Source organism: Acromyrmex echinatior, chromosome 15, assembly GCF_024713525.1.
Source record: "Acromyrmex echinatior isolate Ae372 chromosome 15, ASM2471352v2, whole genome shotgun sequence".
Taxonomy (NCBI): domain Eukaryota; kingdom Metazoa; phylum Arthropoda; class Insecta; order Hymenoptera; family Formicidae; genus Acromyrmex; species Acromyrmex echinatior.
The window spans coordinates 2751173-2776937 of record NC_141866.1 but is presented as its reverse complement, the minus strand read 5'-3'; the positions used below and the strand labels follow the sequence as shown (position 1 = coordinate 2776937).

The following is a 25765-nucleotide window of genomic DNA, read 5'->3' as shown; positions in this document are numbered from 1 at the left end:
AAGACTGCTCTTTGCTGCTTGAGTAATTGCACGGCGATTTCCCGGAGGCGAAAAACATTTGCGGCCTGTGATCAAGCGGTGATTGCGAAGATTTCCTGCGATTTACGGTCGAAACGACTGTTAATCAGAATGAGACCACCAGCGCCTGGTTTCGTGTCGGAAGGAGAGTCGCGAATTAAAGTCGCAGTCGGGGACACGACTTTACGAGCGTCGAACGTTCTCCAGAATGCGAGTCCAGTGAGGGGCGAAGCGATATTAGCCTAATCGTTTGAAGTTGGCTCACCAAAATAAATTGGCTGATTTGCATGGGAATTAGGAATCCCTCGTGGACTTCAACGGGATCTTATCTACGTTGCCCAGCCATCCTCAAATGTCACCGATAACGGGATTCTCTGTAAATCTGCTATCTTCTTCTCTTCTTCCTGCTTTTCTTTCTCAAGTACTTTCATGCCGCCGCGATTCTGGAATGCGATCGCGATCTTACGTACTTTACAAAACTTTACAATCATTGTTTAAATTAGAATCTTCTTATCTAACCACAAAATCTCCGTTTCACGGAAGAATATCTTCTCGTTTGAGAGATCCACAGATATATAAGAATATCTTTATTATTCCATGACGTCGACAAATCGCCGAATATCGACTACATCGATTTCTGTGAAAAATTTATGACAGGATAATCCGATGAAATACGATCAACCTGGTACAGATTAAATATCGGTCAACTTCAATGCATGTTATAAGCTCTGTGTGGTTACACTTTTTAAAAAACATGTAAAGATTGCAGCAATATCAATTCATTAGCATCGCAGTAAACGCCAATTAAAAGTATAACATAACATCAATGTTATAATTTCACATTCAACAATGTAAATGTTATGTACCTAATATATCATATTTATATTGTTAAATGTGAAATTATAATTATAAATAACATTGATATTATGTTACTTTTAATTGGTGTTTACTGGGATTAGCACAATAACAGTATCACAGTTTCTATTAACAATAAAAGGTTCATATATATTCTTTTTTAAGAAAGCTTCTTAGAAACTAGATGATTTATATTACACAGATTGATCTAAATTAATGAAAAATTCTTCCATTGATACTCTTTAAATCTGAATCAGTGGATAATCACTGATATCAGTATGCCATTGGTAATCAATGAATTAAATGTATAATAAGATCCCTAGCCTAACTAATTTTTATGACGTGATCTAACTTTGTTTTAATGCTTAAATTCAATGAATATGGTATTGAAAGATTAGGAAGAAATTAACATGCAAATATCAGTATTTCAGTTATTAATGCTCAAACATTCTTCCTTTTTTAGTTGTATGCCACTGGATAATTAGTGACTATCCACTGATTCAGATTTAGAGAGTACTGAGTGAGAAAATCGGGCAAAAAAATGATGTGCAGATTTCTATCGTTGTATCGCGATTGGTGTCAAAATTATTTGCAATGAACGTATCTGACAAGATTGCTGGACGCTAATTAAGCTCCCGGTATCACTAAAATAACCGCCGACAGGATATTGCTGATATAACTTGCAACACATGGTACACAAACATATACATATACTTATTCAACAGCAGTCGAGACCGTACACGGGCAATTAACATAATATTACCTATAACGCAGCGTTTCTAATGGGATATTTATTGCGGTCCGGCTGCTGCGCGGGTCTTCGCACAGATCGTGCGAACAGATCCCTCTCTTCGCCGTTCCTTCGATGAACCCTCTCTCCACCGTGACGTTGATTTTTATTTTCTATCCCCATATGTTACGCATGTACACGCATCCCATGATGCGGCAGGGAAGAAGGGAGAAGGATGCATCTGCGTTGCAGAGCGCATCGGCGTGCCCGATGTTGCATTCTGGCACGAGCTCACCGTTATCTGCATAACTAAATGACCGCGTAGTCCCGCAACCTGGTCGCTTCCGGCTGATGCGAGGGAAGTCCGTGCATGCTGACGCACTTCTCCAGGGTAACGTTAGACTTTACAGACTATAAGGATAACAATTTCTCATGTTTATGGCCCTGCAGTATCTATGAGAAAGCGGTGGCCGCTGACGATTGACGTTTTACTGCTGTTTTATGATGACCGTTATCGCACGATGGATTTCCGAAATTAGAACGATAGCGAGCTCGCAGTGAAAGAATAACAAGGAGAGAATTCTTGTTAGAGGATCGCAAAGGGAGAAAGGAATAACTCAGAAAGAAAGATGGGGGCATGTTCCGTGCTCCACTTGGAGGAACGATTGGGACACTCGAGAAGCCACGTTGCCTTCGATATCTGTTCTTTACAAGTGGAAAGGAAGCTTTCTCCATTATTGATAATACTAACAAGACACGAAGATATTGTCCCGCGATGCCTTTCGAATTGATTAACTTTACGAGCGTATTTCCAGATTAAAAAAATACTTTTAACGACGCTATGAACACGCGTTAACTTCGAGGAAACGATAATGTCTCCATTACGTGTGCATTCTTGACGTTGAAAATATTTTGATATTTATTTGAAAGATTCAATTGTCAAGACATCTGTGGAAAATAAAATCGACACGGTAATCAGTTAGGCCTTTTTATGAGCGGTTGACGCGCATGATGGACGTTGCTTATGTTACGGCACCTGTCTCCGATATCTTAACTGGCTTTCTTCACACATGTTTTTCGGGTGACGTGCACTGTCTAAAAAAGGATTCGTGCTGGTGTAAATGTAAATATCAAAAACGACGATGTTTATCACGACAAAAATTTAATAGCATTCCACGTATATTATATGTACATTATCAATACCAATTATAATATCTTAAACATCTTCATATTATTTCACGAATAATTTATCTTGTTATTGTAGAATTTCTTTGAATATAATGTAGAGAGAGAGAGATATTTAAATTCACGTTTTATTTTAAGGAGAAATTTCAAAAGATGAATAATTTTTTAATGAATATTAATATAATAGTTATTATAGTAATAATGAAAAAAACGACTTAATATGATAATATGCTAAATTTTAGTGTAATGTTTAACAGTTAATTAATTTTTATACTACTGGAACGTGATACTATATAAATACTTTGAAGCATTTGCATTGAAACTTTGAAAGCATCCAGATATATATATATATATATATATATATATATATATATATATATATATACGAATATATATAATTATATATATATAATATTATATATATAATAATTATATATATAATTATATATATAGGTAAAATATATATAGAGAGATCTTTATCTTAGGAAAATTTAAACTCATATTAAATCAGGGTAAAACATATACATCGGTAATTCTGATCACGAGTATTATGAATTTCTTTTTTTAATTCTGATATGAGATCAACCAAGCATGAGATCGATTCAACGATCGTAATTGGCGATCACTGAGATAATACATGAGAAAATCGAGCTCCTTTGCGAACGATATTATTCACATCCTACATTAAATTGGATTGAGAATTTTTTGATATTTGCTAGCAATAGGTCTTGACCGCGTTCGTAACCTGCATGCAGGAACATCATGTACCTAAGAGAACGTCTACATTGTTTCTCAGAGAGAAAGGCGGAAGTGGCATCTCTCTTTATCTCTTGTTGTAGGATTTGCAAAGAAGTGCAATACATATGAGAATACAAATAGAAAGCAATTGCGAAAGTGCGTTTCGATCGAATGCACTTTCAATCGTGAAAGAATCTGCGAAATGTGAACGTAGCACGCAAAGAAGCTACAACATATTCGTAAAATATTTTGCCTGACATATCGTTATACAGGAGACTTAAAAATGTTGATATAAAGGTACAATATTCTATTAATGAGATAGAATATGCTTCTCTTTTTTGAGAAATATATCTTTAGCGGTATTTTTTGCATTCGTTTATTTCAATCCCTTTGCCGCGCAGAGTGAGCTGTTAGTCTGTCGGAACCTTAACGATGTTCGATAAATCGTAAAAAGGTCCCTCCGCACCTTTTCTGGATCGATTATCGAGCCGGACTCAAGAAGAGTAGCCTTCTTCCAAGAGAAGAGAAATAAAGAGAGAGAAAGAACGTTTGCTCACGCACATATACTCGGAGCGGTCACTTGCGAGAGAGCGAGAGGGACACCGTCGGAGAGCCTAAATACAGGTTCGAAAAGGAGAAACGAATTACCTACGAATCAGTCCCCACTACCTCTCTCCCTATCGGTCTTCTGCGAGCGGTCTCTTTTATCCTCGTCTTCCACTTCGCTTGGGAAAACGACCACGGTCTTCTCGCCCCGGAGGGGACTACCTTGTATTCCCTCTTCTTTTTCCCTCCCCCTTCTCGTGTCCTCTCTCCTCCCTGTCCACCTGCTTCCCCTCTCTGCGTCTCCACAGTTCCCCTCACCTCTAGAACGTCTCCATTAGAAGCCGTCGCACCTTCGGGGTCTGTGCGGTCTCCTAATTTGCCTACCGATCCGCACGATTTTGCTCCAGGTATCATGGTTCCTGCCCCGAAGATCGAGCATGCGAGACACGAAGCACCAAGCAATTTATTTTGAGCCTTTGGTACTCGTGGATTGCAGGCGCTTTGTTGGTCGTTCCTTCCTCTGCTTTCGTGGTCTTCCTGGTCTCTTCCCCTCCCCCAAACCGTCCTCCCCCTCGCACACCTTCCACCATCTTCACCGACCGCAATCTTCTCGCCCGAGGTGAACCTGGTATTCATCGTTCTCGTTAGTCGTCGAACATCTTCATCGGGAGCCAATGGATACCGCGACGTCTTAATAACGCGCCTGCCGATCGCCGGGCTTTCCTTCCCCTTAATCATTCCGATTCTCACGACTCGCGGACCGGTATTTTGTTTTGCTTGCATCCCCCTCCCCTCCCTCCCTCCCTCCGGTTATGCGTTTTAACTCTCGGTTGGTGCACGATAAGTCTTTATGGAATTTCATCTGTAGTAGTTATTTACCAAATTTATCATATCATTGTTGATAACTGATATTTTCTTGCTTTATTCAATACTTTTAGTTTTGCTTTAGATAACATCTAAAGCAAAACACGTTAAATGCATATAGCTTTTATTTTTTTAATTTTATTATATACAATTTTCAATGAATCTATATATTATATAATGCACATTCATATTTTATGGTAACTATTTGGACAAGAATTACACTTTTGTTAAAATTATTCGACATAATAAATTGCAATACGTTTTTTCGCGAATTATTTACATGTACAATGTATGACAATGTTTATAATTTATATGACAATTTATATGAAATTGAAAAAGTTCAATCAAAGGTTAACAAGTGACCCGTCAATAATATATGAAGTGAATTAACGGTAATTTTTAGTTAACTTCTAGAAGTCTGTAATCATGCTTATTAAGTTATCGAACTCGACTTAAATTGGCGAGAGGTCGACTTAAGCAAATTCCACGCGAAACGCTATTTATCTTCTTCACCACGAATTTCCATGCTTAACGTAATCTATATGCTTTTTCTGCAAGCAGAGCTTCTTGTCATATCTTCAGGCAAATGCGAAATGTATTCATACATTGCATCAAGTTTTGCAATGTATTCGCGAATACGATATTTATTTCGAGCGTATTACCGGTCGACGTACGTGATTTCACCTTTCGTCGGGGATATTCGCAGATAAACGCGCATGAAAATCGGTAATCACAGCTCGCATATCGCGCGAGCGCTCTTTTGCTTTTGTCCCGCGTTTTTCGCCATTTCTTCCTCGCATAATTTGATAAATATTCCGCGCCCGTTAATCCCGCAGAGATCGGCCAGTCGATCCCCGGAATAACGCGCTCTCGTAATTTGCAACAAATAATGATATTAACGTCGTCCATCATCAGCGTAAGAGAATACTCGGCTGCGCGTTACCAGACTTAAATCAGATTACATCTAACTTATCCTCCGGCGCAGAGAGAGAGAGAGAGAGAGAGAGAGAGAGAGAGAGAGAGAGAGAAAGAGAGAGAGGAAGTCCCCGCACGCGGCATAAATCACATCCGGACGTACGCGTTATGTGCGCGCAACGCGTGCAATAGAGAATGGATGTAATTAGAGCGCGCGTGTCATCTACGCTAAAACGCGGTCCGAAGCTCATTACCGAGATGCACGGTAAAAAAGCGACCGATCATCAATCTTTGTGAGTCTTCCATGGTCTTCCACGCGAAGATAATGCCCTACTTATCAAGCTGCCAGCTCGACGATAAACTCATCCTGTTCTCGCAACTTTACATTCGCCGCCGCCGTCGCCGCAGCCGCAGCCGCCGAAAACTCTGTAATCATCCGCCGTAATTATTAAATAATCGTTAGCGTGGCTTGATAATACATCGCAAAGATTGATTCACGACGCCCGTATCAGCGAAATCGTGCAGTGCCTGTAAAAATAATCCTTCAATATAATATTCCTATCATGATGTTTGAATTATAATTTTGAATAGAATTATTTGTCGGAGATACCTGCGGTATAATAATTTAATGAAAGTTTAAAGTTTTCCCTACAAAATCATTTTTCAAAAATGTTTCCAAGATTTTTTGTTATCGCGAAAATAAAATAAACAAAAGGAGCATTTTAACTTTAATTCCTCACAATTCAGTTAAAAATCATCGTACCGCAATTTAAAACACAGATTCGTAAAGAGCTGAAATGCTGATTTTGCCGGGATGATATAATTACTAAAATTTTTTTAAGAACCTGTAGACCCGATACAAATGTAACGAAGTAGCGCTACGAACTTTTGTTCCAATCCAATAAGTCGAAACTATTTCTGCAACCCGCAGGTATCTTATTTCGAATTCATTAAAACTCTTCGCGCTCGCTCGCCGTAATTTAACCATGCCGTAAAGTCAGCGCCGCGGATCGACCTCGCATCCGGTGCCGATCTCCGTTTATAAAGGTATCCAATGTATATCAATCTTCGACAATGAGTCCGACTCTCGCCGGTGCGTTTCAGTCTCTCCTTTTTAAAGTTGCACTTGACACAGCCTTGACTCTACCAGCCATTACGCACGTGGGCGTCCCGCCCGGAGCGTTCGCGAGCCGCGATTCACCCGGCTCGCAATTGCACTAACGAGTTTCGCAACGCGGCGGCAAGAGCCCCGTAGAATGCATCGAACAGTAATGAGGGGAAAATTAGCGGCAGTGCCCCGGCACCGAAGAACGGCGCGGTTGCACCAGGTTTGATTTCTTCGTGTAAGCGATTAGCGTAGCAGCAACACTGACCGGCACCGTCGAGAGACGGACTTCCTTATGTCAGGGGCGAGGCGCAACCAAACCGTCCGCCTGCACTTATGCGAGCCGGCTCGTACTTAAGTCGAGTTAGGCGTTAGTTAAGCTGGCCAAGGGCTACCTTGAGCGAGGGGAACACCCGGCCACCCTGCGGCCACCAAGCCAGTGCTGAGTGCAGCGCTCTGCGGCTTCGCGATACGACCGTGGAGTGCCGTGCAGTTTTCCTCTTTCTCTCCTGATTGATGCCGCGAGCCACGCAACTATCGTATACGACGTACTTATGGTGGAGAAAAATCTAACTTTGTGGGGCGACTCCACGACTCCAAAGCGGACTCTGGATGTGCTGGTGGGATATTTCTTGTATCATCGTGATCATAAAATGCTCGGCGATTTCAGATGCGTAAAGAATGCGTTTCTGCTTCTTATCGATAATTTCTTGACAGAACGTGTCTTAAATTGCTTGTTCGAATGAGGCTAAAGTTACACTTTTAATCCTGTACCGTGTAGTATCTCAAAAACATTTATATTGTAATTTTGTGCTAATTATGTGCTTTGAATATACACTAGTTTATATAAGTTTTTCAATTACAGTTAGATTAAAACGATTTTTTGATAAACAATTACAGCAATAGAATCTAGATTAGAACAATAAATTAGCATATAAAGAGCTAATCCTTCATACATTGGGACCTGATTCTGCTTACGTTGGTGTGCTACCTAATCTATGTCTATCAAGACAGTGTGTCAATATAAACTGATTCGGAATCTTTCAATCGATAATAATTTTGAATACGATTACTAATTTTTTACTGTATTACAATCAAAGCGTAGAAGTGTTGTGCATTTATAATAATTTATAATCAGTTTATATAACTTTGTACACGTATTAGTGTGTAAAACATGTTTAAAACATAGAAATATTCTACGTTGACGACATAGTTATCGTCTCCGTTGCGTCTTACTTGCTCGCCTCAGCTAATACTTGTGCCAGAGGTTAACGAAGTAAAGGGCAGGGTCTTTGCCAGAGCATTTATCGTCACGATGGTGAGGCAAGGGTTGAATCACGAAGTTCGCGTATCTACGAGCGTACGTACGTGTGCGAGAGGAAAGGGCGGGGAAGCGAATCAAGTTGGAGGGGCGGGAAAGCGAAGTTACTTCTTATTTATGCCGCGTGCTTACCGTGACTTCAGGGTCTGCCGACTTCGGCGAGTCGTATATCGATTATGAGAGAAAGAGAGAAAGAGAATTTATGCACGTAACGGCCCTAATACAGGGTTACGCGTGTACCGAGAATTACAGCAAAGAAAGAGAATGAAAGAAAGAGAAGGGAGAAAGGGAGAAAGGGAGAAAAGAGAGTGAGCTCAGTCTACGTCTTAATTTTATACTCGATACAGCTAATAATTCCGCGTCGTTTTGATGCCGATCGCATATCGTGCTCGCGACGGTCAATTAACGTTTAACCTTGACGAGTATCGCCTTGCATGTTGCACTCAATCTAGTGCGTGTACGTCCTGAACATGTAGACTTGATTGAGTGATGCGGAATTGTCGATGGAAAATTGGATATCTGATAACGTCATGGTATGATTTGCGATAGATTGCTAATTAATCGTCACTTCAGTATTACCTTTATCAACACTTTATCGGAAACAAGGCAATGTCGTATTAAATAAAAGGAAATATAAACAAGTAAAATATAAAATTTATTCAGTTAAGAACGTAGAAAATAATTTTGCTGAAATACGTAAAAGTTTAAATACAAAGAAATTGTTCATTTGATTAAATTAATTTAGTATATCTTTAGTATATCTTCTTTTCTTTCGATGATATGTATTAATATATTATATTTATAAATACATATATTCTCTCAACGAAAGAAACAAAGACGAACTAAAATAATTTAGTTAAGTGAACAATTTTTTTCTGAGTGTTGATACAGATCTGAAAGTATTTTTGTTGAATCATCAAATTACACAAGAATCTCAGGCATGATGGGCAATGTTGCAAAAAATTTTAACATGCATTCTTGCATTCTTGCAACCCCATAATTTGAGCATCCTATATAATTATTTTTAAATCTGTATCTAATAGTTAAACTTTTAGATACATCAACACTATCCCTTTCGTGTGAATAATAGATTTTTTAACTCTATAATAATGATGTTTCTAGTTTTATATCGATGTTCACAATTGTTTTTAATTACAATAGATATTTTTAGAGATAATGAAAAATATATTATTCAAACTATTTTTTACATAAATTTATTTATATAGCGCGAAAATGTTACATTATACAAAATGCTTTATAATAATAACATTCATATGATAATAAATCATATTATTATTATATAATTAGATAGCAAACCGCACATTGCCGCTTTGCTTTCGTATTTCGTACCATTACATTATCTACATACGCGATGCATTCAAATGTGTTTATTATACATATGTGTTGCCAGAGATACAATGAAACATCACCATGTGAGAAACACTCAAGTACGCAGTGAATATTCACGGATGTTACTCAATGCGTGAGAAATTATTACTCTGCTAGCTGAATAGACTGAATAGACTGAAGCAAGTTTCGCCCGCAGTGAAACAATAACAATGGAGTCCTATTTCGCAATTTTTCCCAAATCTTCCGTAAATTTATCACCGTTTGTGTTCACGATAATAATTCGCGCTTACTATAAACAGTTAACTTTCAATGGTACATCAATGCTATTTTGTGGGATGACAATAACAGAAGAGTTGCTATAAACAGAATTCGATATATTCATTTATATAAAGAATTTATATTGCAAGAAGAGTCGCCCACCGGAAAACACGACCGATGAAATTGCGTATCAGATAGAACGTCGTGTCATGCATAAAAGTTTTCTTTATCTTTATTACATACATAGTCTCTGAATGAAAAAATTTCCATAAATGGATTATTACTGAAGACTGAAGTATAAATGACCTGTTGATTATAAGAACTTTTCGTGCAAGGTATTCGAATGGCTATATTTTTCTGATGGAAGAAACGAGAACATGAACATGCTTTCTCTTCTTTTTGGTCCGGCACTGTTGCATTGTAACACGCGATACATGTTGCGAAATTATTCAACCTTGTTTCATTCGCCCAATTTAAAATCCAGTTAATATTTCTTTGGCGCCAGGGTATATTATGACTTTACCTCGCGTGACGTTACGTACAAATTAATGTGTAAATACTAATTTTTAAATACACGCAATACACATGATGCATGTATATAATTACATTATATGCGATAATATAATATCTTGTCTATATAATATAATATCTTCGATAAGAGATTAACTGCTATTAATGCATGTATATAATAGAAATAATTATAACATCAATGTCTCTCGAGAATGCTTTTAGTTTAAACATATTAACATATTTAGTTATTGATCATTTAAAAAATATTTAATTCTCATTGTTCAATCGTCAAGTATTTATTAAAATATACATCTATCATTAATTTGATTTATAAATTATATAAGTAAAGTTTGTAAATTTCACTTGTTAAATTTGAACTTTTTCTGATATATTATGGCTAACAAAATTGTCAATTATTGGTATTTCTGAAATCATATAATATCAATATTTTACTTTTTTCTAGAAAATAGAGATACATCATTCCTCGAGAAATAGAATAAGAGAGATATAAAATTAATCTAATCGGAAAGCTCGTAATACTAAATGCTTTTTAATAATTAATTAATTGAACATGATATCGGAGGGAAAATCATAAATGTAACGTCGAGATTAGCGCTTCTACGATTCTCTTGTTCACGCACTCTCAACGATCCGCGATTAACAATTATAATTATTCGGCCAAGACGCCATGGGAGATGCAAGAGTGCAGCAAGCCGATTTCACGACGATGGCTTGCATATTCCGCGCCGACGAGGCATTTGCGTTGCTTCGACGTGGCGGTTGCAGCCAATTTGCGTACCTCTATAAATACAGGTACCGACGTTTCGCGGCGCGTTACTTGAGTCAAGGAAATATACCTAGGCGTTCGGTACCTGGGTGTATGTCCGCATTATACATAATGCATGATTCGCTGCGCATCTCGCCTTCTGTGAGATAAAGAGAGGGTGAAGAGAAAGAAAGAGAGAGAGAATCCTGGATAGTACCCTTTCGCTAGCTCGTCCTTTCCTCGTGTCGCTCGAACGCGCAGTGGATCCTTCTAATTAAGGTACGAGAGATACTCGATGTCGAATTCTTGAGAGGGTTTCGATAAACGGTGCGTTTCCAGTCGGCGAGACTGGATACAGTAAAGTCACCTGCGATTGCCATCGTCGAGGTGGGCAAAAGGCGCGGCATAGCTGTTTTTCCGCCGATGATTAAGTACCGATAATGACGCGAATAAGTATTCGCGCGTAATACGCCGGACGATCCAGCCGTGTCGACCGCGCTGTCTCGTACGAGGAAGATAAATTTCGAGAAGAAGGTAATGAGACTTCTTGCCTCCGGATTCGTCTTTAGGGATATTCTTTTTGCGATGATCAGCAACCGTGTAGCGCCATCAACCGCGCGTAAAGAATTTCGAACGGTACTGTGTGATGGATATGAATATGCAGCGCGTTTGTAAAATTTATTGCTCGCGCCTAATGTTTACGATCCTGTCAGTTTTATAAGTGCCGACGAGTGATTGGTTACATACCATTCGATTAACGATATTGAAATGACAGTTTAAATAAATACGCTAGTTTATGTTTCTTCTAACTTCGGTATATTAATTTAGTCTGGGTAAACAGTGGTAAATGAAAATTGATGTGAAATGTTCAATACAAATAAGCGAATATTAACACAAATAATAAAATTATGTATGTTATTATTGTACTTTGCTTTGAAGTAACGTAAGCAGATATTATCCAGAACAAGAAGGTTATATTCAATTTGCTTAAATCAAAGTTTATAAAAATTAACACAAAAATATTAGATACTCGCTTTGACCTTCTTTGATTATTTAAAAAAAAATGAAGTCTGGATAAATTTGATACTTTCTTATATTACTTCAAAACGGAGTCTAATAGTAACACAATTTTATTACTGTTATGCACTTACCGTTGAAAGTAATTTCAAAATACGGTATGCCTTCGTTATGTCGTACGTTCTACGCTGCATAAACTTACGGTCTTAAACGCAGGATAATTTTCGTCCTCGGTAAGACCTAAGCACTCGCGATCATTTACGCAACGAATGGGGTGTAAACTGTAAATACTTTGCCGTTCCTACTCTCCCCGTCGAACAGTATCCCGCTGTTAAGAACCCAGAACAAGGTCTCTCGCGCCGTGCTTCGCCTTTCTCGTCGTTGCTAACCTAGGGTCGCAGGGGCATCCTATCGCGTAAATCCGCGTACCAAGAATTTCCAGGGAAGCTACGTCGCGATGCATACATATGCATGCGCGCCTACTGCGTATAACGCCAACGCCAGTAGACTTCGGGATGGAAAGTAACTGCCAATTAGCTGGAGTCCCCGAGGGAGGAAACTTGAGTACACGTCGGGTCGAGTCGCACATTTTACCGATGACTCACTTTTCATTGTCCCTGTCTCTCCCGCAGTGTCGATAGTTTCCCAAACTAGACATCGCTCCGCCTACTAACAGGAAAACGCAGCAGCTGACAACGTAAAAACGTCTTGCAAGCGTGGCACGAGGATGAAATATGTCTACGGTTCGCAGGCTTCCGTTCGATGTGGTATTCAGTGTTTGTAGGAAAACAACAGATGTGTGAAAAGTATCGAACGAGGACAGTGTTTTATGATTGACACCGTCGCAGAGAAACTGTGCGTCTTTTATTTCGTGATATTATTATAGTAATTTAACAATAATAAATAAAATATAATGCTCGAAAGTTGCACAGCAAAACAATATATATATATATATGTGTGTGTAATAAATGACCAGTAACGAGCACATTCAGATCTTAGATTAAAATATATTTCAAATAAAGACTACATAATAAAAACGTTTCGTAAATAAAGAGAATTTGGATAAAATGAAATGATGAGATCGCTTTAAAACACTTGTAAAAGTGGACGAAAATTATCCTTATTTCCCTTGACAGTCAGTAAATAGCACGTAAAGTGCGCTTACTAGTTTTTAGTCAATGTGCATGCGTAATCTATTTTCACGAGCTTTTTTCGATTCTTTATCTTTACTGACTATCAGGGGAGATAAGGAGAGTACTCGTACAAATATTAGGTGTTGGAATTAATTCGTAGCGTTTTTTAATGAAAGAATGTTATTTATTTCACATGAGCATTAAAAAATACATTAATGAAAGTACTTCCCATCACTTGTAAAACGCTACGAATTAATTCCAACACCTAATAATTTTTTCAAAGTGATCTCATCATTTCGTTTCATCCAAATTCTCTTTATTTATTACGAATGGTATGCAAGAAAAATTAACGTGTCATTTCTCGCTTATAACGTCATGATTTAATGGCTGAAATGACTACTCAGGAGCCTTAAGCACTAAAGATCCAGTTTCTGACCGCAGGCATTTAATTTTTAGTATCGTGTTTCTCACATATGCGGTTTAAAATAAATTCTTATCATTTATTTTAAAATATTTCAGAAAGCACGCGACACGTTCGCTTTGTAAGCTTCTGAGTAAGCAGTACTTTTATTTTTGAATTGTAAAATCCACTAACGCGAGAAACAGTCTTGCAATTTGCAAGACCTCAACGACCGTAATGAGATGCGATATGCGTGCTCTCAAGAACATGTAGTCACGTAGTCTTGACGGTATTAGATAAGCAGGTGATTCGTGTACTCGTCCAACGATAGACTACGGAAAGCGGTAGGGTAGGTACCCGGTTGAGTTTCCGACTCGTTGATTTACTAGTGTGTCAACTCGACGCAAAAGTCACCTTGTCGGCATACATACATATTTCTCGACAATCATGCAGAAATCCGGTTCTTACGGTAATCGAATCGGATGACAGGAGTAGGTAAACCGCGCAACGAGTTTTGCGCGTACACAGGTGCATCGATTACGCATCTGTGTCAGAAAATACATTATTTATGAAAGCTACTCCCGACGAAAGCGACTTCTACATCACTCGTATTTCTACTTTCGCTGCTGTAACCTATATGTGTCAATAGAATAGTCATCTATCCGTTCTCGGAAAGAACGGTTTTACTGAAGTATCTAAAAATTTGACTAAATATAGCACATCTGAAAATAACCTTGTTTGAAATAATAATGGAGGACGAACAAGCTAGTTGCTAAAATGTCAAAATTTTTTGCAGCATTGTCCATCATTTTTAAGTTTCCTACATAATTATTTTGATGGTTTAACGACATTATTTTGAAGTATGTTACTGGCTAAATTTTTAGATACTTTAGCAAAATCGTTCTTTTCATATCGAAATGCTATGAAAAGATAGTATCTTGCATCTATAATATATACGTTATTTTTAAACAATAACTTGTGATTAGTGATTTCCCCCCTCCCTCCCCCCGATAGGGAGGACAATTATAGTATCATGCATTCAGTCATGAAATATTGCTTTCGTTTCTTTCATGCACACAACGTAAAATTTGTATTCACTATAATTGTAACACTCAAATACGAGTTAGTTGATATCGGCCACTAGATTCTCTCTCTCTCTCTCTCTCTCTCTCTCTCTCTCTCTCATCTGGATAAAATATCATCTCTTCCTCCAGCGGAATAGGCCCACATTATAAACATTGCCATAATTCATCAACTCATTTCGCCGTGAAAAACAAAACTCGAGTTAGGGCGATATCAGTAACAGCTAGTCCATACTCCTCTTCTGATCGTTAAGTCCGACGTACCTTCGGAAACCTCCATCGCGATGGACGATAGCTCGCTCCTGTACAATCGGGCACGCACATGCGAAGCCTGCAGGTGCGAGCGCGCGTACACACACGCAGATAACGACGTTCTTGAACGCAGATCGCGACGTAGATTTATCTGGCGCGAAGACCGCTGACGCTGTTTCCTCGCGCCACCGACTCCTCCCCTTTGATAATCGTGAGAGGGCCTCTCTCTTTCTCCCTGCCTGAATTCCGAATGTGGCGAGACACGGAGGTGAAGAGAACAAGAAGAAAGAAGCTGTGGCATTATGACAAAATGCTAAGACGCTTGGAATTCAAAATACAGTAATATGCCCATTTTTATTTCTCGATTTATAGACGTTTCAAAAAGATGACTCTATTAGAAAAACAAATCTATTTTTTTTATCTATACAAGCGTCTGTATCGTTTTGTTAGCTCCATTCATTTTTTATTGGAGACTCTTAATTAGAGTGGAATGTTGTTTGTGAGCTCAGAGAAAAAGATGTACTTCAGAAAGGTAGAGGGAAGACATAATCGTATATAGCTAAGAATTTATGTATTTGTATCAGATTCTCCATGACTATCCATCTTCGGGCATCATCCTAAGGGCTCATGTATGTACACTCTAAGGTGTTTGTATAGGCAGCAGGTAATCGAAGCCATACGATACGCCACAATTTTCTTCGGGAAAAACGAGAAGATTACGTGGTGTATAGAGTCAAGTAACCGGTTGTGGTAGAATCGTCTAACTGTTTAAAGCATAGCGTTGATAGATCTCAAATATGTCAATCTCCAAGAACGCATCTGCCATTTAACGATATTTTAATAGCCGTATCCTGTTTTGAAGTTGCGAATATCATCGGTAGAATCTCATTAATGTATTTGCAATTTATGTTACTTTGGAGAAAAAGCTACAGCATCGAATTTTTCTATCACTATTTTGTTAAAGAGTCATTCGATTATGTTCGTGTCATTGTTATCTGCGGTACGCCAGGATTGCTGACATTACGATAGTTTATAATCAGCATGTATTATTGGCCATTTATGTCACATTCTTAATTCAATATGCTATAAAGTTACATAATCGTAAACTTTTAACGAGGCGATTACGATCGCGTCTCCGCCTCTTCAAACGCGTATTCTTTCATTGATAATAATAGATGAGCCGATTTAACGGCGTAAATTACCTGCATTGAAACCGCGTCTGTCAATCGCATCGAAAAATGTGGACTTACGTGTGCCCGCTGACGTTACGGCGTGATTTCGATCCACGATCGATTCACGCTAGGTCCGCATCTCTGCACTTCACCGTGCCATTACTCGCAAGAAGAATTAATGTTCGCACGGAGAATAAATTCCCCTTTACATGGCAAAATAATTCTCGTAAAACGCGCACGCCGCTATATTCATAATTTAATGGCCATAATTTACCGATAGCCGTATATCCCGAGCGATGCTCGTGCCTAGGCAAAATATTACGTACGTCCGTACTTCTCGGCCGCTACAGCGATATAAATGCTCGGAGGATGGGCGGTCTTGATCGCGGCACGTATAAACAGGTAGGTCAGTTAGTCGGTGAAAATTGCTTCAGAGGGAACGCAAACCGAAGGTAGTCATCACAGCCCGTCTCTCTCTTTCGCGCACGCATAGACAATCCCGAAAGCGGTACGCCGTCATTGCTATACACAGAATGCCACGTGATGTAAGTGTATCTCGCAAATAATGTCTTAATCTCGGAAGCATTATTCGCTATACCGAGATACGGTGATAGGGAGGACCATTGTCTCGGTCGAAAGTGTGGTTGTGCTTCGTTAATACGTTGAATACTAAACTGGATAAAACACGTTATATTATGTACACAATATCAACGTTTGCTAATATTAAGCAATTCAAACATTGTTTCGCTAGGACTTACTTATATTATTCGATGCAGTTCATCATCATGAACTTTTTGCAACGCTAACAAATATGATCACATGTATAGATCGATAAATTAAATTAATAATTATTATACACCGTTCGTTCTAATTATTATTAAATTATTCAGTCTGTTAAAATATTACTATTTATTTAAAAAAAAAAACGTGAAAACATTTGATGAAAAATAATTACAGATATACATCAGTTTTTGATTAAAAAATTTACTTTCCATTGTGCAGTATATTGTCAATTTTTTTATAAACATATATAATACATTCTACGTTATTTTCAAGTTCCAAAGCAATCTTAAAACTTGATCTCGTGTAGACTGATAAATTTTACAAAAGTTGATAAATCAATTATGTCGCACTTGCTCAAACATTACGGAAACAAGTTGTAAAAGAAAAGATGATAAAAATAAACGTCAAATAGTGTTTAGCAATTCACTCATTCATCAACCAAAAGCGATAATCACGTAGCAGCGGGCTGCGACCGTTAGAACGACGTTGTTTCACGCGAGTAACGATCCTCGAGATCTCATTTACAGTACAAATTAGTCGTAGGCCGGTCCTGCGTCCTTAATGGCCGGTCGGCACGCAAAGAAGTTAAGTTTAATGAAGACCGCGCGTTATCCGTGACGAACCATACGCGCGCGTTCGCGTTCGCAGCCGGCCGTGTGCGAATGTGTGCGCGGCCATGCTCTCAGCGTACGCCGGCTGAATGCGACTTAAACGAAGATTTATGCCGCGACGCGTAAATATAAACAACAATGTGCAATCCCCGCGCATTGTCCCGTATGGTAGACGCCGTGAGAGTCGGCCAATGCGAACTAATAAGCTCGCCGTTCGACGCCATTCGCGCGCTCGGCGCATCGTCTTCGCGTGCACGCGAGGCACGCGTGTGTACTACACGCGGCCTCCGAACGATGGGGATCCAGCACCGGCTACCGTGTCTCCCGAGACTAATCAACGGAGGTGCATCGAGCGACCAAATCCATCCTCGTCTCCGCGAGAAGGCCGTTTTTTGCGCTCCGGCCGGCGGAAATTTGTCTGTCGCTGCCTTAATACACCGGCTGTCAGCCGCGTCGACGGTGATCCATCTCGGGATACTTTTGGCGAAGTAGACGAACTCGTTTCTCATACTTCAGTTCGTTGTTTTGCGATTTTTACTACGGCGCCTTTGGCGTGGTAAAGACGAGCGATAGCTCGACATGAATTTATATTAGAATGCATATCGCGTGTTATTCCTTTTCTGTTCGTCGATCGTTCTTATCTCGGTTCTCATTCTTATCTCGATAAGTGAATTAGTTAAAGTTAAATGAGATTTAATTAAGATTTATTAAACTCTCATGACCATATAAATAAAAACGAAAGAATTCTTCAAAAACTATACTAGTGATCTGAAAATGAAGTAATAATAGGCAATAAAATATTCGCATTATCTGAACGGTAATTTTAATGTATTTGAATATGCAATTATATATTTGAAAATACAAAGAATGAGCGAGATGCTTGGTATTTCAGTATTTTCGTGATATATTCGAAGTTTGATAGAACTTCAACCCTCGCGTTTACGGTATCGCGAAGCGTCGATATTACCATGAATCATGTCGAACGAAATTGTGCAATTAATTATCGCAACGGATGAGAGTGGCGGGAAAGGCTTTTAAGCCCATTTCCGCTTTTACGGACGTAAAACAGAAGTAACACGTAATACTCACACTTATATCCTCCATGCTGCAATTTCCGACATGCATTAATCCGTGATTAGCACAAATTTCCATGGGCGTCGTGCGAGAACGTAGATAAGGAGGCAACGCACATCAAACGCTTACTGTCACTCGTAGAAAACACGCTACGTGCGCGCAATATTCACGTGATATTCTTCCTCGGATAAATCACACGCTGGTTGATTGAACAACAACATCGAGATTTCTTCCTTCCGCAAATATCACTCGCAAAAACCGGTCAATCTCGCTGCGAAGATCACGTCGGCTGCGCCTCGCTGCGATCGTTCCACGTCTCTGAAGCCTCATTGACTCTCCAATGACACTCACCGAGAGTCACACCACGTCGCTCTTCTATCTATATCTACGTCGGGGTACGGCAGAATTATGAGGGATACACGCACACGCGAGATGTTCACCGCAAGATCGCCGGCAGGGTCGTCGCCACCGCGACACGGCGACGGCCGCGGCAGCCGGGGTGGTCCACGGAGCGTGACATCCTCCGTATCGGTCGTCGAAGTCTCCACACGCGCTTTCGGTGGGATCCACCGGCGGATGACAGTCCGGCCAAGATTACAAGGGCATTCGTTGTTGAAATTAGGGTCGCGTTTTAAGAACCTTACGTCGATCTTAATCACCCGCAAGCCATCCGACTCTGCCGACTACAAGGCTACTACTGCCTGCGAACCACGAAATCGGAATCAGTCTCACTTAGTTTCGTGAATAAGTCACTCTAAAAGCTATCGCCCGAACGACAATCGTAGATGACTCGCGTTGTCCCTGTTATCGGCCCGCACAGAACCCCACCGGGTAAGAAAAAAAGGACCACACACAGCCGCCAAGAAGTTAGTCTTCGGGGATCGTCACGGACTCGGTTCTCGGGGAATGGACGATACGGACGAGCGTACCGTGGGAGAGAAAGAGAGAGCCAAGCGTTCACCGGCTCGGGCTGAAACTCACTGAGTCGACTCTTCTGGTGCCCGGCAGGTCTGCCGGGTCTGCCCGTGACGCGTCGTGGTGAGGGATCGTGAGGCAGACGGAGAGGGAGTAAAACAGACAAGGAGAGAGGGAGAAAGAGAGAAAGAGTGAGGAACGACGTTGGTAGAGCGAGACGAGGAGTTGTGATGGAGGGTTGTGGGGCCCTAGCCCAACGTGTCCCCACCAACCGGCCCATTGGGTGCCCAGGGCTCCGACCATTATCTCTTCTTGAACAGTTCTCTGCCTTGCGCGAGACCCTACGTGGGGCAGGGGTATAGGGAGGGGTTGGAGGGCTTTATTATATTTACGAGGCGTTATCGAAGCAATCCAACAATATTGATTCCGCGCCGCGGAGCGATCAACCATCTCAAAGAACGCCCAGCCACGGACCCTTCTATGCCTCGCTACGTTTATACGCTACCGGAGGGCTCACACGGCGCCCTTATTCTTTTCACTCGTGCGCTCTCTCGACTCTGAGACTTTTTATTTCGTTCACCTTTTCGCCTTTAATGTCCGCCGAATGCGATCAAATCGCTCGCGCGCACGTTTTCTCTCGCGTGAATTACACGGTGACCATGGGCCCTTCGTTGCTGCCGTTGCTTCTGTTGTTCCGCTGCTCCGGGAATTAAGATGGGTGGGGTGCTTCATAAATTCGACTAGTGATCTTGATCGAGATCGAGTCGGTTTAGGGATGGGCAAGGATAATACATTAATTTCATTATGATTCTCTCATTTATAGCTAGTTCGCGTGCAAGGCCACAGAACGAAAGATAGAAACATTGTAAAAAGGGGAGAAGAAAGCATTTATTATCTTTCAATATTTTCCACAATTTGTTATACTTTAATAATACCTTTCATATAAAATGATATATTTTGTAAATTTGATATAAGATGATATGTTTTATAAATTTACTTGTGTATTTCTTGTAATCTGTTTATATGAAAAATTGTAATATTCATTACTATTGCAAAGTACTATTGGCACTTGGCATATTTATTAAGAAAGAAATTGAAATCGAATTAAAAAAAAATTGTCATTAAAATTTATAACATTCGATATTTTCTTATTTTAAAGATGTAATATTCTTTTATTGAGTCTTTCTGTTGTAACTTTAATGACACGAAAAGTTCAACGTAGATACATTTTATGAGTGTACTATACGAGAAGTAGGTCGCGATTTCTTGGTCTCTATAATTTGATTTCCATCGCTGCAGGACTCGATACTTTTATGATAATATTTAAGTTTCAAATTCTATTCTGACATCATGCAGCTTTGCGCATATAAATTATCTCATTAAAACCAACAGTAAAGGAACTTATATTTTTCGATTCACACCAACTGCTTCGTGTCATCATAAACATTACGAAACAGTACTGTCCATGTTTTCGCACAGTTACAACTGAAAGGTGTTACATCTTATTTTACGGTAACCACCATAAAAGGTATGTCTTCAGATATTTATCACATTACGCATCCCGATATTGTGCACGCAGTCGCATCGCTTAATCAAGCGCAATTTACACTCAACATTAAAATATATTCTACAAGTTTTACAAATTCTTTTTGAAAAAATTAGTTAAATATTTTCAAAGAATATATTATAAATATAATTTGCACTTGTTATAACTTGATATAAAATTATAATTTAATGAAATGATGTCTTTTTGGAAATAAAATAGAAAGATGCGAAGAAAAAACAAGATTATACATACGCGGTCAGTTTTTGCCTTAATTCGCTGGTTTATTCTCTTAACGTCTTCACGTATTAGCCTTTTCTTCCTGCAAGTCGCTTGTAAAATTACTCATTTTGTGCTCCGGTGACAACAAGGACAAATGATATCATCAGTAATACCGTCACAGCTGGAATAGCATATCAAGATCGTAAGAAACGTAACGGTCGTCGGTATTACCTTCAAAAGAAGAACTGTCCTGATTACCTCTTACACGCCCATTTGCGTGGTTGCAGTTGAATCATGTTAGAGACAGAATCTTGTCGCGCGCGCGGATGTGTGGGTGGGTGGATCGCGTAACAGCTGATCGTCCTCGCTGATCGGAACGCCAACAACGACGGTGCAGGAAGCTGCGGACGTTCCTGTAGTGTTATTCATTTGTATGACTCTCGGAATTTCATCTGTGTTCGATTTAGGCGTAAAGATAACGACGCAGCTTCTCTCTCTCTTTCTCTCTAGTTCCTCTTTTTGCTTCCAAGTACATTCGCGTTACAAAGTCTAGTGTGTTCAAATCATTGAGCACACACATACGCATGCGGAAACGCTATATACTGATAGAGTGCACGAGGTGGAGGAGTTGCTGATAAAGAACTAAATAAAGGATATATGTCAAGCGGCAGTGTAATCAGAGACTAAGCTTGACCTCAAATATTATGAGACATGTTTTAAGAAGATACGACTCATAAATTCCGGTTTTATGACGTGAGAACGAAAGTAACTACTGTTAATTTCTGTAAGCCACTGTACTTTACTTGCTTAAATCTTTATCAATATTTTTTTAATAACAATGCATTTTATGATGGCATTTAAAATTGTATTGAACTTTGAAAACAATGGAAATCGTCTAATTTAAAAGAATTGTCAAATTTTTATAATAATATTCAAGTGAAAATTAAATCAGCCATATCGAATCTTTCCTGTATTTTTTGACGCATATATTCATGCTAGTTTTTAATTCTTTTTTATACACGAAAAAAAACAATTTTGCTAAAGTATCTAAATATTTAAATATATACAAATCTGAAAATAATTTTGTTGGACTACTAAAATAATTATGCAGAAAATTCAGACATGACGAACAATGCTGTAAAAAATTTTGATATTCTAGCAACTACCTTATTCATAATTATTTTAACTCAATCCAACAAAGCTATTTTTAGATTTATATCTAGCTAAATTTATATCTAGCAAATACTTCAGCCTTTTCAGTATATAAATCTCAGACCAATTCTTTTCTCTATCGAGGAAGAGTATCAAAATAAATGTAAAGCTGTTGGATCTTCCGAGTTGAACTCAAATATACAGTTATAATATTCAGTGTGCGCATGAATGGAGTGTAATGTACCTAAAGTATGTCCTTCTTATAGCGGAGCCGAAGCAGCTTTCTCGCTTGGTTTCGCGCGACGCGATTTACGGTCGTCGCGATGAGAGAGGCTTCAAAATCGTGCGAACACCCTTCGCTTACGCCACTGATAGATGTAGGAAGTACAGAAGTGAGAGGAGAAACATCCGCGTCCCTCTAATCCCCGTGAAAGCGCATGATGCGTCCGCGGAAAAGGCGGGGAAGGAGACTTGATGAACTTGCCTCGTGAATCACCTCGCCTATAAAAATCGGCGCCCGATGCGTGAGAGAGATAACGTAGGGGAGGAGCGGTAACAACAGGTTTGCTTATGTACGCACGTATGAGATTCAGACGAAGGGAGACGATGGTAAGCGCGACGGAGAAAACGCTTGAACGATGCAACTGCAACACGTGCATCGCGAGAGAATGTTACGGAGGATCATGCGGCGGTGCATCGCGTTTAGAGCACATCGCGCGGCTGCGTGTGTGTGTGTGTGTGTGTGTGTGTGTGTGTGTGTGTGTATAGTGTTCGGTATATACGTGAAACGATATACACGATATACTGAACGCGATGCGTACATGCACGCGCGGGTACGCAATATCCACACTTGGCCTACCACGGCCGCATTGCTTGGTAATGTTCGAGTTCCACGCAGGTTGCGTCGGCGTAACGCGAGGATGGCGTTCCATCCACGTCGTGTTACGTTTATTGTTGCGTACACGTAAGCATGGTACGCTCGCCGCCGCGTGTGTTACGCGGACGTACGGCGGACGCGAGAAAAAAAATGAGGATAGGTGAGGGGAGATACAAAGAGAAAGAGAGAAAAGTGTGCTTACACGCGTGTACGCTTACACTGTCGGCTCGTTGTTCGAAAATATGATGGGGGGGGGGGGGATTTCGCGATGACTCATGAGAAAAACCAACGATCGCTGCACGCGGTGTTCGTATCTTCCCCGCAAATATTATCGTGTGCAGGTGCGATGGTCCCGCATGCAACATGAGACTTATTGTGTGTGTTCTTTGGTGAACGAAACAACGGAGTCATTATAGAAATTGATTGATCGAGAAAATTTTATTGTTTAATACGTGGCACGTGGATAAAGTCTCAGACATTAATCGAAAGTTATAATTCCTTGCAGTTTGATATTTTATTGTAAGCATCCATTATCGTCACGCAAAATTAATGATATACGATTTACATATTAATGGAGATTTTACGTGTGTAAAAGTACGAATTTAAAAATTATAAATTCTAAATTAATATAATCTAGAAGGTATAAATTAAATGATAGAGAAAGCAAAAACTGATTATATAATTTGTAATTCATAAATTAATGTAATTTATAAATTTATATTTTCCTAAATTACATTATTAACGTCTGAATTATAAATTATATAATTAAATTCTTTTTTCTCTATCTTTTAATTTAAAATATAATGTTATTTAATGAAATTGTTACAATTATATTATTATATTTATTGTAATGAAACTACTTTTACATCATCATTTAATGCGGTTTCATAACATTCTATTTCTTTTCAATTTTGATGTCAAATTAGATTATCTTTATCCTCTATTTCTCGTAGGATTATCTTCTGACGCCATGACATTACGAAATCTTCTGTGTATAACAGTGAAGCACAATTGTATGATTCATGCGTCTCGCACGCATTAAACTCACTGAGGGTATGGACTAACGATTAAAATTATCAGTTAGTATCGTCATTGATTAACATATGAGTTTCATATGTGGCATTTCATCGCATTCACATTTGATTAGTCGATTGAATATCTCGATGCAGTTTAAACACCGATAGCCTGATGCCAACACGGCGGATCGTAATTGATTATGCGACTACGAACGCTTGTGAAACGCACTATTGTTCGATATTCTTCTATTTCTCAATGATCTGATTTTATGTAATCTTTTCTCCCCTCCTGCTGAGGAAATTTTTCTTGTTGGATGTTGCAGAATATTTAGAGCACGTGATTCGCTCATTGCGAAAGATTTATTGCAACATTTTGTGTAGATCGTGAGATATCTGCCTAACATCGATAATAGAAAAATGCGCGAATGTGACGTCAGTTGTTGGTCAATTCTATATTTTTAATATCTTTCGTATTTATTCGCAATTATTCAGCCAAATCTAAAACGTTTAAGATTCTCTTAAATATTAATACGTATTTAACTTTTCCGACTAAAAATTGAAAATTCCATTTAAGTAGAAGATTTATTTATTAGATATTATTCTCTTGTATTCTATATTGTCACTATTAGTAATTTATTGTGTCACTATTAGTAATTTATTAGCAATTAATAATAAGGAAGTAATCTAATTTTATCAAGTTATCTTACATCGATGATTAAACGTGATATCTTTGAATATGGAAAGGATAGTAAGAAGAATTATAATATGTTGAAAGAGTAAGCGCATTCTTTCTCGAGTAAATCTAAATTATCAGATCGCTTTCTAGGTAGCTAAGCAGAACTTTTACCAGCACTTTTTCACGTAATTTCAACGGTTAAAAAAAAGCAGGATGCGGAAGGGAATGGTCTCTAGTTGGCTATATCGGCGCTCCTTTATAGCACCGGTTCTATAAAATATATCCTAAGGCACTGCTCGCACCATCTCGCTGCCATGTAATAGGCGTGCCTGCGGTGCGAAGCCGCCGGACGTGTTTAATAACCGTGAAAAACATTATATCTTTGTTGTCACAACGAATCGTTAGTACGCGCCACGAAAACCAAACGTCATGAGTCAAGTGACGCCTAACGCGATACCGTCATTAAACGCCTACAAAGAACACCCGTCACAGTCGCTGATGAAGTTTAATTCCGGGTGTCGTGTCATCTTCTACATTTCCAAGATATGAAATGATATGATATGATCCAAAATATGATATGATCTCTGCCGCGTGGACTGCATTCTTGAGAGTAAAACAAAGAACTTAATTTGAAGACAAGATTTAAAAAAAAAGGTCGCTATGTCGATAGTCTTGTCAA

The 25765-nt window shown here is 39.2% G+C and overlaps 2 protein-coding genes across 5 annotated transcripts in view; one reads left to right on the top strand and one right to left on the bottom strand.

Annotated features, from left to right (window-relative positions):
• The window catches only part of LOC105152913 (uncharacterized), an 86342-nt gene extending 65675 nt beyond the window's left edge, over positions 1 to 20667 (bottom strand). Inside the window, exon 1 of the mRNA XM_011067464.2 lies at positions 18701 to 20667. Coding sequence (XP_011065766.1) covers positions 18701 to 18763 — 63 coding nt within the window. The 5' untranslated portion in view covers positions 18764 to 20667. The remainder of the gene's footprint in view (positions 1 to 18700) is intronic.
• Positions 1 to 25765, top strand: part of LOC105152920 (L-lactate dehydrogenase) — a 171818-nt gene that overhangs the window by 67080 nt on the left and 78973 nt on the right. The gene's annotated exons all lie outside the window — the stretch shown is intronic.